Below are 19,899 nucleotides of genomic sequence, written 5' to 3'. Positions count from 1 at the left end.
AAGATGACTTGCATAAAGGTAGGAGTGGCATGGAGATGTGATGGGGCAGGGATACCTAGTGACTCCTTTCTGTCCCAAACCTTGCTCTATAGGCACCTTGACTTCTGACCCCTACAACTTTGGCAACTCCTGGGCCTTACGCAGTGCAGAGCATCGGTGTAAGCGAGTCTCTCTTCCAAGTGACACATGCAATATCTCTTCTGTGGAGATGGAGAAGGTAAGTGCTATGGAGCATGGAGCTGGCATGGGGAAATCAGCAGCATCAAAGTCAATGTCACATATATTATGTGTACGTATATACATACATATGTATATACATATACATACATATATATATATATATATATATATATATATATATATATATATTGTGTTCCATGCCTTCTGGTCCTTCAATGTAGATGCAGCCAGATCCTGTGTTATCCTAACTGTGGTTCCCTGATATCTGAATGACTTCTTTTTANGGTGTAAGCGAGTCTCTCTTCCAAGTGACACATGCAATATCTCTTCTGTGGAGATGGAGAAGGTAAGTGCTATGGAGCATGGAGCTGGCATGGGGAAATCAGCAGCATCAAAGTCAATGTCACATATATTATGTGTACGTATATACATACATATGTATATACATATACATATATATATATATATATATATACATAGGCACACATGTGCAGAGGTGTACTAGAGTTGACTCACATTTGCTTACAAGAAAAGATTGTTAAAATTTCACTGTGAGGGGGAAGCTGGGTAGCTCAGTGGATTGAGAGCCAGGCCTAGAGACGGGAGGTCCTAGGTTCAAATCTGACCTCAGACACTTCCTAGCTGTGTGACCCTGGGCAAGTCACTTGACCCCCATTGCCCACCCTTGCCACTCTTCTGCCTTGGAGCCTATACACAGTATTGACTCCAAGACGGAAGGTAAGGGTTTAAAAAAAAATTCACTGTGAGCATTTATACCACGGAAATCAGCAAAATCTACATTTATCAGGACTTGATTTCTTTTTTAATTAATTAAGTGATGGAGAAAATATTAATAATGATTATACTCAAGTCTGTTATGTGTATATTTTTGCCACAGAGAGCTAGTTGTAAGACATTGCCATTAATTTTTATTTATTCAATAATTTTTGTGGATGAACATTAATTAATTAAGAAACTGATGGAGAAAATATTAATAATGATTATACTTGACTGTCATGTGTACATTTTTCCTACAGAAAACTAGTTGTTAGACATTATCATTGATTTTTATTTATTCAATAATTTTTCTGGATGGGCATTAATTAAGGAAGTGATGGAGAAAACATTAATAATGGTTTTATTTAAGTTTGTCATGTGCACATTTCCCCACAGAGAGCTGATTGTTAAAACATTTACCAGCATAGTCCTACCCAAGTGCACCATACGTAGAGCCGGGATGATCTCCATTACACAGTAGAGAGCAGACTTTTTGCTAACTGTCCATCTTCATGTCCATCTTCTATTACAGCACTCTCTGTGTTAGTTATCTGCATGTTCCCAACTCTTTCATTATTAGGAATGTCTAGCCCCAATTCTCTTGTAATTGTGAGGCATAGCTCCTGAACTTCAAGGGTCTGGAGTCTGTAACTCAGAGAGATAAGATCTGAGGACTGACTGTTAAGGGGAAATCCTTTCCCTCATGAATCCCTCACCCCACTCCAAGGCTTCCACCAGCACTTACCACAGTCTGAAATTCTTCCACTCAAAACTCATTCCATTCCTTTGGGTCTTGTAGGAATTTTGTCCCTGCAAAAAGAAGACACTCAAAAAAGTGTGCTGATTGTTGAGTCACCCTCTAGCTATGTGACCTTGGGCAGGTCAGATTTCCGTACTACATTCCTGTTGTAACTTCTGTAAAGTGAGAGCATGACTAAGTGATCTCTGAGATCCCTTCCAGCCCTGAAAGTCCATTTCTGTAATTCTGGGAGGGAAGGCTCCCCTGTGTCAGCTACTTCCCTTAGAAAGGCTTATTCTGTTTTTTAAATTAGATTTTCTTTATTATTATGAACCTAACAAACATCAAGAATCATGTGCATTTCCATTTGTAAAGAACAGAATAAGGGGATTACATATGAAACCATAACTATTGCACACAGCTTGGTTTTTTTAAAAAAAGATATATTGTAGTTATTAGCACAGTCATTCCAGTGCTTGCCCTTCTTGTACATGTCCCCTTCTGAAACTTTCTTTTACTCTTCCAGGTCTTTTTTTTTTAATCCTTATTGTCTCTCTTGAATTCAAAATTATGTATTGTTTCCAAAGCAGAAGAATGATAAGGGATAAGCAATTGGGATCAATTGGCTTACACAGCTAGAACATTCTTCCATTTTTTTTTTTAAAAAAACTTACCTTCCATCTTAGAATCAATACTGTGTATTAGTTCCAATACAGAAGAGTGCTTAGGGGGTTAAGTGACTTGTTCAGGGTCACCTAGCTTGAAAGTGTCTGAGGCCAGATCTGAACCCAGCACCTTCTGTCTCTTGGCTTGGCTCTCAATGCATTGAGCCACCTAGCTGCCCCCATTTCCATGTATTTTTAAAATGTTCCATTCCCTGTTTTTTTCCTCATCCTTTTTGGGCATCACTATTTCAAATCCCCCTTCTTCTTCCTTCCCTGAAAAAAAGGTCCTCCCTATAACAGAAGCATTACTCAAATGAAACAAATCCATACACTGACTGTGTCTGAAAATGAATGTCTTATCCTGAAGCTAGAGGCCATTGCTTTTCTGCTAAGAGCTGGGAAACAAGTCATCATCAGTCTTCTGGAATCTTGCTTGGTGATGGCATTGATCATGGTTCTTAAGTCTTTCAGGGTTGACTTCCTGGGGGCAGCTCGGTGGCTCAGCGGATAGAGAGTCAGGTCTGTAGACAGGAGGTCCTGGGTGCAAATATGACTTCAGACACGTCCTAGCCGTTTGACCCTGGACAAGTCACTTAACTCTAATTACCTAACCCTTACCTAACCCTTCTGCCTTGGAACGGATATCTAGTATCTATGCTAAGACAGAAAGTAGCCCCCTTACTCTTTGCTACAGCAACAACATTGCTGTGAATAATTTTGGACATCTGTATGTTTATTCTTTCTCCATCCTCAGGGGCCCATGATTAGTCGTGGTATTTCTGGGGCAGGAAGGACAATGATTTTGTGGGTCAGAGTTACAAATTGTTTCCCAAAAATGTTGGATGAGTTTCCAGTCCTACTAAGAGTTTATTAGTGATTCATTCTTCCCAACAACTGTCATTTTAATTTTTTGGGGGAGGGCATCTTTGGCAACACAATAGGTATGAGTTAGAACCTCAAAGTAGTTTTCATTTTATTTCTCTTGTTAGTATTTTGAAGAATTATTTCATACAGTTGTTCTTCTTAGGACAGGAAGTTCCTAGATTTTAACCGTTTGGAATTTCTATCATTCTTATATATTGTTGTTAATTCCCATATGGTTCAGATATCAGATACTTTGTCAGAGAAAATTGCTGCATGATTTTTTCCAGTTTACTGTTTCTCATCTAGTACTAATTGAACTGATTTTGTCTCATACAAAAATGTTTCAATTTTGTAGAGTCAAAATGCCCCATTTTATTTCCTTTGATTCTTTCCAGTCCTTAATAGCTAAGTTGAACAACAGATACAGTATAGGGCCTGAAGTCAGGGAGACCTGAATTCAAATCCAGCCTTAGACACTTAGTTATTTGATCCTGGGCAAGTCTCTTAACCCTCTTTACCTCAGTTATTTCTCATCTGTAAAATGAGCTAGAAAAGGAAAGGGCAAACCAGTCTAGTAGCTTTGTCAAGAAAACCCCAGAGGGCAGCTAGGTGGCACAGTGGATTGAGAGCCAGGTCCAGAGACAGGAGGTCCTGGGTTCAAATCTGACCTCAGACATTTCCTAGCTGTGGGACCCTGGGCAAGTCACTTGACCCCCATTGCCTACCCTTACCATTCTTCTGCCTTGAAACCAATGAATACACAGTATTGATTCCAAGATAGAAGGTAAGGGTTTAAAAAAAAAAAAGAAATCCCCAAGCAGGGTCATGGAGGGTTAGAAAGACTGAATAACAACAAGGTCTTATTATAACAATATATAATAACAAGAGATCAAGAACTCTTTTCCCATAGGCATGAAAGCTATCTCCCTGATCCCCTAATTTGTGTATGTCATATATTCATTTATTTACTGTGGCATGTACACCTAATTTCTTCTAGTTAAAGATGCTTATTTTAGTAGATAAGAAAAAAATGAGGTCTTGCAGTACTAGGTCATAGGATAGCTAATGGTAGGTAGTGGAAATGAGCAAGTGAGTAAGAATACTTGAAAATCAATGTTGGGGGCAGCTAGGTGGCTTAGAGTGAAGAGAACCTGGGTTCAAATCTGGCCTCAGACACTTCTGAGGCAAATCACTTAATCCCAATTGCCTAGCCCTTGCAGCTCTTCTGTCTTAGAATTGACACTAAAACAGAAGGTAATGGTTAAAAAAAAAGAAGAAAAGAAAATGAATCTTGGAGGCCGCCAGGTAAAATGTTTTCCTACTTCAACATGTTTTGCCTATAGAGTAAGCCCTTCTCCAAAGCTTTCCCTGTGCCAATGTCCTACCTTGGGAATGCCTATTCCTTGGGAATTTTACTTGAGACTGTTCCCTCTAGAATTCAAAATATCTTCGAGGCTTATGGCTCACCACAATTTTCCAAGGCATGGAGGAGGCAAAGGTGGCTCCTTCCTTCTCTTAATTCCGAGCTTGGTGAAGCGGACACACTGTTTGGAGGTGATTTTCTTGAGCCAGTTGGGTACCGAAGCTTGACTCTCAAGGATGGCCTCTTCCCCACTGTGACTCGCAAAGTCTGGGCCCCCTTTGTAGTGTATAGTGGAAACTCTGGGGACCAGGATATTTTCCATCCAGGAAGGAATCAAGACGAGGGACTATAGGACTGATTTTGTATGAAAATCTGACTTTTTAGGTCTAGCAATTATATCTATGGAGGTGAGAGAAGGAAAAGGGAGGGAGTTTAGCTTGGTAGAATAGAAAATCTATAATTGGAGATAGGGGATGTTAGTTTGAATCTTGGCTCTGTTACTGCCTCTGTGATTTTGGGGCAAATCACTCCACCTCTCTGGGCCTCTTCTGTCTTCCCATCTGTTAAATGAAGGGGATGGACCAGATGATCTTTGAATTCCTGTTCTATAATCCTAGGAGGTAAAGGAAAAATAAAGAAATGGATCTCTGAAGTTCAATTAAATGCCACAGGGGAGCCTGGGTAGGGAAAGCCCCCACTTTGGCCTCCTCTGCCTGGCAGCCCGAGATGTGGTTAGCACTGTGCTGGGAGATAAGTGCTGTGCTTATTTGATTATTTAAAAAATATATACAAAAGAGACTCACCCTTCACCGCAAGTCCCCAGAGTACCTCCACAGAATGGGAATATGTGGGTACTGTAGACAAGGCTGCCCTGCCAGCCTCTTTCCTGGCGTCAGCCTGTTTTCTTCCATTAAATTTCCTCTGCCCTCCAATCTCTCTGCCTTTACTCCCAGCTCATCCTTAACCTCCACTCAGCCGGCCTTAATTGATGATAGATGCTAGGACACAGCATTGCCTCTCCCATAGTGGACCATGGCTCAGGGGACAACTGTTGGTGCCTGGCCGGGACTCAAGTCACAAGAAGAGGAAGAGGATGTAGCTTGGGTCAGCCCTTGCCCATAAGATCGGGATCCTAAAACATACAATTGTACCATTAAAGTGACCTATTTTTTTTTTCTTAGTTCCTCTTCTCTGTTCTAAACCCCATTGTCACGTCCTGGGAAAGAGAATGGTAGTTTCCTCCTTAGGCTGCATGTAGCTGGGGACTTCTGTTTCCCTTCAAGGGTCCTTCTATTTTCATTTATTTATTTATTTAATTTTCTGTGTTTTTTTTTAATTCAACTTTATTTTATTTGCAGTATAAGTAGGACTGAAATAGTGGTGGTCAAATTGCAAGGGTCCTTTTGGCACTCATTTTACCCTGTTTCATGTGTGTAATATGTTGGACAAATCTCTTTTCAATGCCAAGGAGGTGGAAGAAATAAAAAATATGGCTCTGATGTCCACCAATCAGAGGAGCCAAAGCAGGCCTTTGGCCTTGTTGACTTTCACACACCACATCTCATCTCTTATTTCCATGCTTTTTCATGTGTCTGGAACTTGTTCCTTCCTTTTCGAATCTCTCATTTCCTTTAAAGCTCTCCTCAGGCATCAGTTTTTATAGGAAGCTTTTCCCAATCCCTTCCTCCCTCTTTGCATTTATATTACATATATTTTGTTCATACTTATTTATGTATTCTTTAGTCTTTCCCTACAGATTGGGAGCTTCTCCAAGGCAATAGCTGTTTTATTTTTGTTTTTGTACCTTCCGTGCTTAGTGCTTTTTGGTGTGATTTTATTGGCACAGAATTTGAGATATGGAATGGAGCTCAGTGGTCTTCTAGTCAAACCTGTTCATGAGAGAAATCTCCATTATAACTTCCCCCACAAGGGATGTGCAGCTTCTACCTGAAGACTTCTAATGAGTGGGCATCTGTCACCTCTCCAGGTAGCCCATGCCCACTTTAGAGAGCACCGTTAGGAAGTTTTTCCTGATCAAACATAAATTTACCTCTTTGCCAATTTTATCAGAGGCTGCTGGTGGCTGGAGTCAGGAAGACCAGCTTTCAAATTTAGCCTCAGATGCTTCCTAGTTGTGTGATCCTATTTAAGTCACTTAACCTCCGATTGCCTGACAAAAGGATCCACTGGAGAAGGAAATGACCAGTCCAGTATCCTTGCCAAGAAAACTTCATGAACAGCTATGGTCCTTCGGGTCACAAAGAGCCAGAACATTGACTGAACAACAACAAAAAATTCCCCATTGCTGCTGGCCAAGTGGGATAAGTCTCTTCTATGTGACAGCCCTTCAAGTCCTTGAAGACACTATGATGTCCCCCAGAGTTTTTTCTTCTCTAGATTGAACATGCCAAATTCTTTCTATCAATCCTCATATATCATGAACCCAAGGTCCTTCTCTATCCTAGTTTCTCTCCTCCAGGCAGACACTTTCTGGCTTGTTGATGACCTTAAACCGTGGTATCCAGAATTGAACACAATACTCTGGATGAGGTCTGATGAGGACAGAATAAAGTGTGACTATTGCCTTCCTATTTCTGGAAGTTCTGGCTCTCTTAATGCAATCTAAGATTGAATTTGCTTTTTCAGCTGCTGACTCCTGTGGAGGTCCAGTGGACCCCAAGATCCTTCTCAGAATGACTGATGTCAATCCATCTTTTTCCCATCATATATTTATGGAGTTGACTTTTATCTCAGTGGCAAGACTTTATATTCATTTCCAGTGAATTTTATCAGAGAAGATTCAACCCAGCACTTTAGGCTGTTAGGATCCTTTTGCATCCTGACTCAGTCATATACTATGTTGGCTATCCTTCCGAGCTTTATCTAAGTTATTGATAAAAAATATTGAAGAGGTCAAAACAAGAATAGATCCTTGGGATACTCCTCTGGGGGAGTCCTCCCCCACAAAGACACTGAACCATCAACAACTATTCTTTGAGCCAGATCATTCACCCTATTATGCCTTTATCTGATTGTATTATCATCTAATTCATATCTTTCCCTTTTCTCCACGACAATAGTAGGAAATTCTTTATCAAAAGCTTTGTAAGGACAGTGAGGTGGTTCAATAAATTGACAGCCAGGCCCAGAGATAAGAGATCCTAGGTTCAAATTTGGTCTCAGACACTTCTTAGCTATGTGACCCTGTGCAAGTCATTTAACTCTCTTTGCCTTGTTATTCCTTACTGCTCTTCTGCCTTGGAACTGATACACCGTATTGACTCTAAGATGGAAGGTAGGTGTTAAAAATAAAGCAAAACCTTTGCAAAAATCCAGGCAAAATATAACCAGAGCATTCTTCTCATCGATTAGTTTAGTAGCCTCAACAACAAAGGAAATAAAGATGGTCTGACATGACTATTGTCCTTGATGAAGGCATGATAGTCTTTTGTGATCACTGCTTCCCTTTCTAGATACTGACCAACCATCTTTTTAGTGATTTTCTCTCAGATTTTCCTAGGAATAGAAGTTAAATTGATTGCCCTCTAGTTTGTAGACCCTGATTTTCCCCATCCTTCTTGAAAATCAGCACATTTGCCTTTCTTATGGTACCTAGTCTGTGTGTATGTGTCTGTGGGGTGATTTTTCAGATATTACTAAAAGTGGCTCAGCAATCACATCTGCTACTTCTTTTAGGACATGGAAATGTTTCATCTCGGTTAGGTGACTAAAATTCATTAAAAGCAGTTTGCTGCTCTCATATTATCCCCAAAGCTTACTTTAGGTAATAACTCTGTTAATTATATTTGTTTGGTCATTTCCAAAGCAAAGGGCATTTTCCTTTGCAGAGAAAAAAGAAATAGACTCAGAATTGAACATTTCTCTCTTCTCTCTTTTTGTCAGTTAACCCCATCTCAGCCACTATAAGCAAAGGTCCTCTGCTTTCTTCGATCTTCCTTTTTCTCCTAAAATAGCTAAGAAAAATCTCTTTTGTTGTCAGTAGTTTTCCCTACTGGCCTCATTTCATTCTGAACTTATCAAATATTCATATTATAATTTTTCAGGACTGTGTTATTCTCTTATTTTTGATCTTCCATTATCTGGCTTTGCTTCTACCTTCTGTATGTTTCTTTTTCAAATCCAAGTTGGTTGGTAAATTCTTTGCATCTCTTCAGATGAAGTCCATTTTTCCTTCCTTGTTGGAATTGTTCCTCTTTATGTTGTCAGAATTTGGTTCTTAAGCATCTTCTATCACAATGACTCCTGATCACAGTTTGGAAGCCTTTTGATTTCCAACCTGGCACACTTCTTCCACAATTATTCTATTTCTACTTATCTGTAAGTTGAGGCAATGTAGATAAAGTAATCTCTAAGTTCCTTTCCATATCTCATATTCTCTAATTTTCTAATTTTTAGATATCACCTTAGGAGTCATTGTGATTGACTAGTTTATGTGATTGACTAGCTTATGTGATACATCCCAAAGTGGGTGACCAACCCAATAGTAGACCTTCCTAGAAATACAGCCACTCGCTGAATCCCTCCATATCTTGTTTCTGTCCTTCCCTAACCTCCTCAAATACACACACACACACACACACACACACACACACACACACACACACAAACATATACTTCAACAAACCTTAGCAAGGATGGTTTTATAGGGTATAGTGCCTGGCACATAGTAGGCACTTAATAAATAAATACTTGTTTCTTTTCTTTTCTCCCACTTTGTTGTTATTATTATTCAGCCATTTCCAACTGTTTGTGACCCTATTGGGGATTTTTTTTGGGCAGAGATACCGAAGGACTTTTGTTCTCCAGATCATACAGATAAGGAAACTGAGGCAAGCAGAGTCAAGTGATTTGCCCACAGCTAGAAAGTGTCTGAGGTTAGATTTGAACACAGGAAGATGAATATTTCTGACTCCAGGACCAGTACTCTATCCACTGTGCCACCTCTTTCGTAATAACTCATTTTATCATGGCCTTTCAGTATATTTAGAGCAAATTGACTTTCTGAACTAAAGGGGCCCTGAAAATATTCTGGCTTAATTACAAACCTATCACCCAAATTATATATAAATCTTCATTTATATACAGGTTGTGTTGCAGCTAGTTTTGCCAGCCAGTTGCTACGTATGGTGGCTAGGTTCCCAAGTGGGTATAGAAAAGCTTATTAACTCATAATATTGCTTTGCTATAGTACTAATTATGCTAGTCTGTGTTCTGAATCTGGGGCACTGAAAGCCATCTGGTGTAGGTGGATTGGGAAGGGAGAAAAAAGAAGACAGGAGAAAGAATAGGGAAAGGAAGAAGAAGCTGGAGAAGAAATTATCTTGTTAGAACTATAATTAAGAATTCTCTCTCCTAGGGTAAATATTGTCCCTCTCTCACCATTCATATGGTGAATTCCAATGCAGGTCTTCATCTCCTCTTACCTGGAACACTGTAATAATCTACTAAATATTTTTTTTGCTCCTTGACTCTCCCCTCTACAATATATTTCTCCACATAGCAGTCAGGTTTGAGCTCGACTCTCCTTCTTGATGGCTCAAAAACCTTCAATGGCTCATGATCATCTCAAGGATAAAATGCAAATTCCTTAGGCTAGCATTCAAAGTCTTCCACAATCTGCCTCCCACTTCCCTTTGTAGATTGATTTTGTATTACTCCCTTTTATGCATTCTTTATTTCAACCAAACTTGGTTACTATTAGTTTTTCCCTAATCTTAGTATTTCATCTTCCAATTTCCAACTGATATACATACTCTCATCATGTACTCCACCCCTAATTCTGCCTCTATGGATCTTTCTCTTCCTTCACAGATTGGCTCAGAAGCTACTTCTTTCTTGAAGCCTTCTTGGATTCCTCCAGTTGTTAAGTGTTTTTGCTCTCTCTCTCTCTCTCTCTCTCTCTCTCTCTCTCTCTCTCTCTCTCTCTCCAGATTAACTTGTGTTATATTTATTTATGTTTGCAGTTTTAGCCTCCAGTGGAATATCAATTCCTGGGGGGCTATGCAGCTTTCTCTTGTTATTATTATTCCTTTGTAACCCCGTTACCAAGCACAGTACTTTGTAAATAGTAAATGTTTCTCAATTAATTGATTAATCAGTAAGCATTTATTAAACAAGGGACTCAGCTAGGCTCTGGGAATTCAAAGACAAAAAAGAAACAGAACCTGTCTTCATAAAGCTTATGTTTTATTAGGAGAGACAATGTGTACATATTAATAGCTATAAAAATACATTAAATAAATATAAAGGAAGACAAGTGGGTCTGGAGTCGAGAAGACCAGAGTTCAAATCTAGTCACAGATATTTACTTAGTGTGTGATTTGGAGCAAATTACTTGACTTCTGTCTTCCTCAGTTTTCTCAGTTGTAAAATGGGGTTGTCAATAATACCTACTTCTCAGGTTTGTTGTGATGATCAAATGAGATAATATATATTTTTTAATTGGAAAAAATTAATTAATTAATTAAGAATATTTTCCCATGGTTACATGATACATGTTCTTTCCCTTCCCCTAACCCCCCCCCAAGTAGATGACTTGCAATTCCTATGGATTTTACATGTATCATTGATCAAGACCTAATTCCACATTATTAATACACTGGAGTGATCCATTAGAGTCTACATTCCCAGTTGTATCCCCATCAACCCATGTGATCAAGCAGTTGTTTTTCCTCTGTGTTTCTGCTCCCACAGTTCTTTCTCTGGATGTGGATAGTGGTTTTCTCATAAGTCCATCAGAATTGTCCTGGGTCATTGCATTGCTACTAGTAGAGAAGTCCATTACACTTGATTTACCACAGTGTATCCATCTCTGTGTATAAGATTCTCCTAGTTCTGCTCCTTTCACTCTGTACGAGATAATATTTTCAAAGTGCTTAGCCTGGCACATAGTAAGTGCTTAATAAATGTTCCCTTCTCCCCCTCAGGGAGGAGGGAGAAACACCAGTAGCTAGGGGGACCAGAGCTGAGCTTACCAAAGATTTCTAGAACTGAACTGAATGACCTATCACCTAGCATCAACAAAAACACATAAGACCAGAGGGAAAACATTGTCTGTTTCTTTCAGCCATTACCTTTGGCTGACTTCAGCTGTTTACTACTACTCATTTTGTCCCCACGGTACATGTAATGTTCTTAGCGACCATCGTCCTGGGAATGTTGGGTCTCTGGTGCTGCAGCCTGTGCCAGGGCCTCCAAACACTAAGTATTCTCCTTCGATGAGCCAAGACCTCCCTGTTCAGAACTTTAAGCAGCTGAACTTGACTGCTGATGATTCCCAGAGATGTAAAAGAACCTGCTTGTTTACCTGAGAAGGGAAGCTTTGCCCTTTGTAAGCCAATCCAATTGGACTTGGCCAAGACAGGAAATACATAACTGGAGGAGAAAGACAATGATATCTCCTGGGAAGTAATTAATAATTATTTTCTGAACTATTTGTAGCAGCTTGGTTCCACTTAAGGATCTGATTCCAAAGTTTTCTCAGTTAAAGGAGGCACCATCCTGTGAATTTTATACTCCAGCATGCCATAGTCCTTTTAAGATATAAAGGTTATCTGCCTAAGCAGAATGTACTTCTAAAGGAAAATACATCAAACCTTGGGTGTGATGAATGAATGAAAGAAAGAAACATTGAATCAGGAGACCTGACTGACTTTTATCAACTACAATATCTTGGGGAGGTTCTTTAACCTACTTGAGCCTCAGTTTCTTCAGCTGTAAAAATGAAATCCTAATATTTGTATTATCTTCCATGCCCCCTTGTAATAGAAAATCTTTCATGGAAAGATTTTGAGATGAATTTGTTTTTAAAAATATTTTGATAGCCATCTCCTCTAGTGGGTTATCTCCAAAAGGTGATAACATTTTGGAATCTTAGGCTCAAATATTATACTTTTAGTTAATCCTTCTCTTCACTTTCCTTCCCCCTCTCCAGCTTTCTAAGAGCTAACAAGAGGAAGAGCCAGTTCATATGGGAAGGAAAATAGAGCTGAAGTCTTACTTCTTTTCCTTAGAGAATAAATATTCCCTGGTGGGGTTAATAAGCCTTGGGATTTCTCATATACAAAGTCTAGAGTAGCTCATTAGGCTGAAATGTAATTGTTCTGCAGTTCTTTCAGCCTTTTGGCAAGAAAAAGGCCAAACTGTTGCTGCCCAGAATTCTGTTTGGTTTGCATATTTTAAGTATTGTTGATGCACTGAAAGCCTCAGCAGCCCCTGTCTCTAAGCAGCCCAGAGGGCTGTCAGATGGGACTGGGCATCTCGGAGGACCTGGAGTAGCAGGAGGCTGAGGATCACTTAGCAACAAAGCTGAAAGCATTCGCAATCAGTTTCCTGTTCTTGCGCCATGGTCACTGTGAGGAATTGACTTTGGGATCTTTCAGCTTCCTCCTCCCCTGCAAGAAGGGGATGTGGAACTTGACTGCTGTTGATCCCCAGGGATGCGAATGAACTTGCTGGTAGTGCTTTCGTTACCCAGGGATCTAGAGACTAGGAAAGAGGAAGGAGACTTCCTTCTGAATCCAGATCAAAAGGAAAGGAGGGGGAGTGCAAGAGGCTGTGCTCTGGGAAGGAAGAGAAACCGAGAGAATTCAGGTGGGGCAGTGCTCACATGGACTGAAACAGATGAGTCAGTGAAAGAGGAAAGTAGGCAAGGAAGTTCCATCTAACTCTATTTCCATGTCATTAAAATCCAGGGCTTTTTACCTGCTGACTTGGGAAATTTCTAGGAACTTTGAAGATTTCTTCTTCTTCTTATTTTTGGTACCTGGTTTGCTAGCAGTTAAGTGGAATAGAAGGGAAAAAGAACCTGAGTCTCTATCCTTAGGGAATCTGGGGAAGAGAAACCCAGTGGAAAAAAAGAGGTGGGGCAAAGCCATACTTAAGAGCAGGCTGGCCAAGCCCTGGGACTCCTGGGAGAGAAAAAGAAATCAGGGTGGGGTATCTGTGTGGGAGTGAGAAGCCTCTCTCAGGCTAAACATCAGCAGTACACTGACTGGAGAGAAAAAGATGATGTATCACAGTGGCAAAATACCAGAGGCTTAGGGGGCCTGTCTCTTATTTGTGGTATCAGGAAGGGTAGCCAAAGGGTTCACGGAGAGATTTCATGGAAAGATCTTAAAATGAATTTGTTTTAAAAAATATTTTGATAACTATTTAAAAAATAATATTTTATTTTTGCCCTCAATTACATGTAAAAACAATTTTTTCAAAATTGAGCTAAATCCTCCCCCTCCTTCCATTCCTTCATCCTTTTTTCCCTTCCCTGAGCCAGCAAGCATTGGTAACCATTTCAATATAATTGGTTTCTTTTGCAATCCTATTTATTTTATTTTGTGTATTTAAAAACATGATTCTGAGAAGGGGTCCTTCAGTTTCACCAGACTACCAGAGTTCCATGACACAAAAAGGGAGAATGAATGTCCCTTGATCTAGTCCAACATCTTAATTTTATGAATGAGGAAAGCTGAGACGAAGACAACGGAGGTAACTTGTCAGATCCAGGCTTTAACTCTACAGCTAATGTAGCTGGAAACAGCTCTTTTTGAGTTTCTCCCTCCAGATCCCATGGCTTTCCTCTTTTGGGTTCAGGGCCCTGTTGTCTGGCTCTCTGAAGAATGTGAATTCTCTCTACTTCTACTTTACTCCAAATGCCGAGGAGTTCTTTTCCCATCTGGTTCCCAACTTTCACCTAAATAATGCCCCTTTTTCTTGGTCTAATTTCTTTCCAGGAAAGTCTGGTTTCCTTTTGATCTCTATTGTTCTCTCTACCCAGAAACTTAAATCTCTAGTAAGGGAGACAAGAAGACACCTCATTTATTCATTCACAATTAACCATTGAATCCCCAGATTACATTGAAGACATTCCTGTAAATGTGTAAGGGGAGAGTGAATACGTTGGGGAGAATGATTCATTTACTAGTGGAAATTTTCAAGTATTTACTTGTACTGTCTACAGAGGCTGTCCCAAAGGTCTTAGTGTAGTTTTAAGGCTTAATTGCTTAAACCACTAAAGGAGAGCTTATTGTTCAGTTGAGTCTAACTCTTGCGACATCATTTGGGGTTTTCTTGGCAAAGAAACTGGAGTAGTTTGCCATTTTTTTCTTCTGCATGAGGAACTGAGACAAATAAGGTTAAATGACTTGCCCAGGGTCACATAGCTAATTAGTTTCTGAGGTCAGATTTGAACTCAGGAAGAGAAGTCTTCCTGACTCTAGCTTTTGTGTTCTATCCACTGTACCTCCTACCTGTCCAAAAGGGGACCTACTAAAGTATTTTAACAATTTGAGCCACTAAAGCTTAAAAACTTCAAGACTTTTGGGAGATCTTGTATTTTGTATTTGTTTATATATGTACATTTGCTTCACCATTGAATATAAATTCCTTAAGTGCAGAGTCCTCCGTTTTTGTATTTGAATCCCCAATCCCCAACATAGAACCTAGCACACAGTAGGAGGTTAATAAATACTTGTAGATTCATTGATTCAAGTGAAAGTATGAAATAGTTTGCAATTAGTAAAGTATAACCCTAGATCTCTTCTGCCCTTTGTGGTTATATCTTTCCAAGCCCGTCTATAATAATGCTCTCTTCTCATGCCCTTCTTAATCCTCTACAATGCAGCTCCCAACCACATTATTCAACTGAAACTGCTCTTTTAGTTGCCATATCCAGGGGCTGTTTCTCAATCTTCATTCTCTTTGTTCTCTCTATTGCCTTTGGCATTGTTGATCATTCTCTTCTCTCCATACTCTCTTCTCTTTAGGCTTTTAGGACACCACTCTTTCTTCTTTCTCTTCCTATCTACCAGACCATTTCTTCTCAGCCTCCTTCAATCTCACATCTCCAACTGCTTTTTAGACATTTTGAACTGGATGTCAAATAGATTTTGTAAATTTAACATGTCTAAAACAGAATGCTTCCTCCCTAAATTCTCCTCCTAATCTCCTCTAATTTCCTTATTACTTTATTATTTTTTAAACCCTTACCTTCTGTTTTAGAATCCATACTAACGTATCAATTCTAAGGTAGATGAGTGGTAAGGGCTAGGCAAAGGGGGCTAAGTGACTTGCCCAAGGTCATACAGCTAGAAAATATCTGAGGTTAGATTTGAACCCAGGCCTGATGTTCTATCCATTGTGCTTTCTATCCACCCTTCCCTATTATTTTGTTTTTATTAAAAATAATTTTTAAAAATATCTTACCTTCTATCTTAGAATAATACTAAGTATTGATTCCAAGATAGAAGAACAATAAGCTTTAGGCAATGGGGGTTAAGTGACTGTCCCAGGGTCACACATTTAGGAAGTATTTGAAACCAGATTTGAACCCAGGACCTCCCATCTCTAGGCCTGGCTCTCTACCCCCTTAGCCACTTGGCTGCCCCTTCCCTACCATTTTAGAGGGTAACACCATCATTCCAGTTTCTCAGGCTCAAAACCTATTCCTCATTATATCTTACCCCATCCCTTATCCAATTTGTTGCCAAAGCCTATCAATCTGACCTTTTCAACATCTCAAAAATATACCTCCTTTTTATCCTCTGCTATTACTACCACTGTAGCACCTTTAACACCTCATGCCTGGACCATTATAATACACACAGGTGAATCTAACTGCCACATCTCTCCCCACTGTAGTCCATACTCTAGTCAGTCTCCAAAATGATTTTGCTAAAGTGCCTCACTTCATGACATCCTCACTCCCCACTCCCAATAGATTCCAGTGGCTCCCTATCACCTCCAGGATCAAAACTAAAATTCTCTGGAGTTCAAAGCCCTTTATAACTTAGCCTCTTCCTACCTTTCAGTCTTCTTATTCCCTCCACTTTCTCTTTGATCCAGTGACACTAGCTTCCTTGCTGTTCCACAAATAAGACATTCCATCTCTTGGCCCCCATCATTTTCTCTAGTTATGCTCTATGCCTGGAATGCTTTTCCTCTCCATCTCCACCTAGTGGCTTTCTTGGCTTCCTATAAGTCCCAACTAAAAATCCCATCTTCGATAGGAAACCTATCCCAACCTCCCTTAAATCTATTCTCTTCTCTCCTTTAATTATTGTTTATTTATCCTCTTTGTTGCTTGTTTGTACATATGTGTTTGCTTATTGTCTCCCCTTTGAGATTATAAGCTTCGTGAGGGCAGAGACTTGTCTTTTGACTCTTTTTATATTCCCAACACTTAGCACAGTGCCTGGAACATAGCAGACCCTTAATAAATGTTGATCAATCATAAAAAAAAGATAATTAAATCTTTAGGCTTTGTTAAGAGAGATATGGTTATCTATAAGAAGGAGCCATATTATACTTCTTCATGATTAGAGCAAATTTGGAGGACCATGTTCAGATCTTGGAATTGAGCTTTAGAAAAGACATGAAAACCCATCAAGATGGCAAGGGAATGGCAGAATATGCCTTACAAAAATTGGATTGAAAGAAGTGGGAGAGGGGAGAAGAGAGGAATTAGGGGAGATATGGCTCCCTGTCCTCTAGGGTCTGAAGACCTGTCATATGGAAAAGGCATTAAACTTGTTTTGCTTGGTCCTCCCAGAGGGGAGAAGTAGGAACAATGGGTGGAAGTTTCAGAGAGACTGATTGAGGCATGATGCTAGAACTCTTTCAAACCACCAGAGCTCCCCAAATATGAAATAGGGTCTCCCAGGTGGTAGTGGACTAACATTAAATTTCATTGCTGAAATTTAAACAGAGAATGAGTGACTCCTTATTGGGCATATTTTAGAGGAGATTTTCATTTAGCTATGGCTTAGCCTAGAGGTCCATCCAGGGGTGTGCTGGTAAATATTTAACAAATGGCATTCTGAAAAAGCACAACATACTTTTAAGTTTAATCTGTTAACAGTTTTTTTCTCCATCACTTTCTTAAGTCTAGACAGTCAACAAAACAAAATAAATCAAGCCCTGATCTTCAGTGTCAGTTTCTTAGGTATCTGTGTTCATGCTGATGGTTTAGGGGCTGCCTTTTCCAAGCCAGTAGGAGCTGACTCTGGCACACTCCCGGGACCGTTCCAAATCTCAGATTTTGTGATTCTCTGAAATTGTTAGCTAGTGGCAAAGCCTGAACTAAAACTTAGGATACTGTATCTCCCAGTCCTATTCTCCATTCCCCCCCCCCCTCTAATGTGTGCCTTATGCTTCTTAACAACAGTTTATAAAGTAAACTCTGTATAGGCAAAGGAGCCAGTACATATCATGTACGTGTGCACTGGATTATGGGTTTTAGGACTTTTGGCTCCAGGTCCTGGTTTGTCTTGATTTTCTTTATGTCCGACAATTGACCTGATTCCATCAAATATAGTTTCCCTTTGTGCTTGTGTGATTTTAGGAAGTGTGGGATCAGTAATATAAGATAATGTAGCTTTAAAAAATCCTTACTTTCATCTTAGAATCGATACTATATATTAGTTCCAAGGCAGAAGAATAGTAAGAGTTAGGCAATGGGTCATACAGCTAGAAAGTGTCTGAGGCCAAATTTGAACCCAGGACCTCTGTCTCTAGGCTTAGCTCTCTATCCATTGATCCACCTAGCCATTCCACAAGCTAATGTAGTTTTAACACAGACATGATAAATTGGATTTTTAGCTCTCTAGCGGGACTTTGTCATCTTTGGAGGCAAAGTAGCTTATTGGAAATATTGAATTTGGTTTCAGAAGATGTAAGTTTGAGTTCTATGTAGAACAGAAATCTGTTAGGATTATGTTTCCCTGAATATTATCTTGAAAATATTTGCCCTGATTACATGTAAAAACATTTATAAACATTCATTAAAAAATCCGAAGTTCCAAATTCTTTACCTTCTTCTCAACCTCCTCCCAAGGTGGTAGGCAATCTGATCTATATATTTTACATGTACAATCAGGTAAGACATTATTTCCGTATTAGTCATTTTGTGGAAGAGATATCAAAGGAAAGAAGAAGAAGAAGAAAAAGAGGGAGGATGGGGAGATAAGGAGAAGGGAAAGAAGGGGGAGGAGGAGGAGAAGAAGAAGGATTAGGAGGAGGGGGAGGAGGAGAAGAAAAAGAAAGAAAGGGAGTGAAATATAGTATGTTTAGGTCCACATTCAGACTCCATCACTTTTTTCTCTGAAGGCATGCATTTTTCATTGTGAATCTCTGGGATTGTCTTGGAGATCACTTCATTGCTGAGAATAACTAGGTCATTTATAGTTGTGTTCTTTAAAGAATATTGCTGTTTCTGTGTAAATATTCTTCTGGTTCTGCTTATCTTACTTTGCATCAATTCATGTAACTCTTTCCAGGTTTTTCTGAAAGCATCTAGCTTGTCATTTCTTACAGCACAATAATATGTATTTCTTTATAATCATGTATCACAATTTGTCCAGCCATTCTCCAACTGATTGATAATCTCTCAATTTCCAATTCTTTGCTGCCACAAAAAGAACTGCAATAAAAAGGTCCCTTTCCTTTTTTTTTCTTTTTTAGTCTCTTTGGGATATAGACCTAGTAGTGGCATTGCTGGATCACAGGGTATGCATAATTCTAGAGCTCAATGGGCATAGTTCCTAATTGCTCCCCTAAATTTTATCTTAAAAGGAAATAATTTTATGCATGTGACTATAGGAGTTTTTTTTAAAAAAAAAGAGTCCCTAAACCTCTCAAATATGGTTTACCGTAAGAGGAACCTTTAAAATTCCCTTGATGTCTAGATCTCTAAAAGATAATAATAACTCACATTTATTTAGTGCTTACATACAGAACTCATTTTTTTTGTATCTCTCCTTCCAATTTAACAAAATATTTATTTAGTGAATATGGTATCATCATATTTTAGTAGGACTGAGGATACATAGAAAAGATTAAATAGGTCTTGCCTTTAAAGAACTTATATTCTTTTTTAAAAAAACCTTCATTTTTAATTTTGAATTCCAAATTCTCTCTACCTCCAACCTTTAGAGAAGGCAAAGCAACATGATACTCATTATATGTGATACATGATCCCATTGTATCTTTGAGTTGGGGTACAAAGTTGTTGTTGAATCATTTCAGTTGTGTCAGACCCTTTTTGAACCCATTTGGGGTTTTCTTGGCAAAAGGTCCTGGAGTGGTTCACCATTTCCCTCTCCAGCTATTTTACAGATGAGGAACTGAAGCAAACAGGATTGTGACTGACACAGGATTACACAGCTAATAAATGTCTGAGGCTAGACTCCAGGTCTCTCTCTGTCTCTCTCTGTCTCTCTCTGTCTCTCTCTGTCTCTGTCTCTCTCTCTTTCTCTCTCTTTCTCTCTCTCTCTCTCTCTCTCTCTCTCTCTCTCTCT

General features: G+C 39.3%; 1 protein-coding gene across 1 annotated transcript in view; it reads left to right on the top strand.

The window, feature by feature from the left end:
- The window catches only part of VWF (von Willebrand factor), a 211,659-nt gene that overhangs the window by 17,402 nt on the left and 174,358 nt on the right, over positions 1–19,899 (top strand). Inside the window, exon 5 of the mRNA XM_044677836.1 lies at positions 93–217. Coding sequence (XP_044533771.1) covers positions 93–217 — 125 coding nt within the window. The remainder of the gene's footprint in view (positions 1–92; positions 218–19,899) is intronic.

Source organism: Gracilinanus agilis, chromosome 5 (genome assembly GCF_016433145.1).
Source record: "Gracilinanus agilis isolate LMUSP501 chromosome 5, AgileGrace, whole genome shotgun sequence".
Lineage (NCBI taxonomy): Eukaryota > Metazoa > Chordata > Mammalia > Didelphimorphia > Didelphidae > Gracilinanus > Gracilinanus agilis.
The sequence above is the reverse complement of the archived record's forward strand: the minus strand, read 5'-3'. Positions and strand labels throughout refer to the sequence as shown.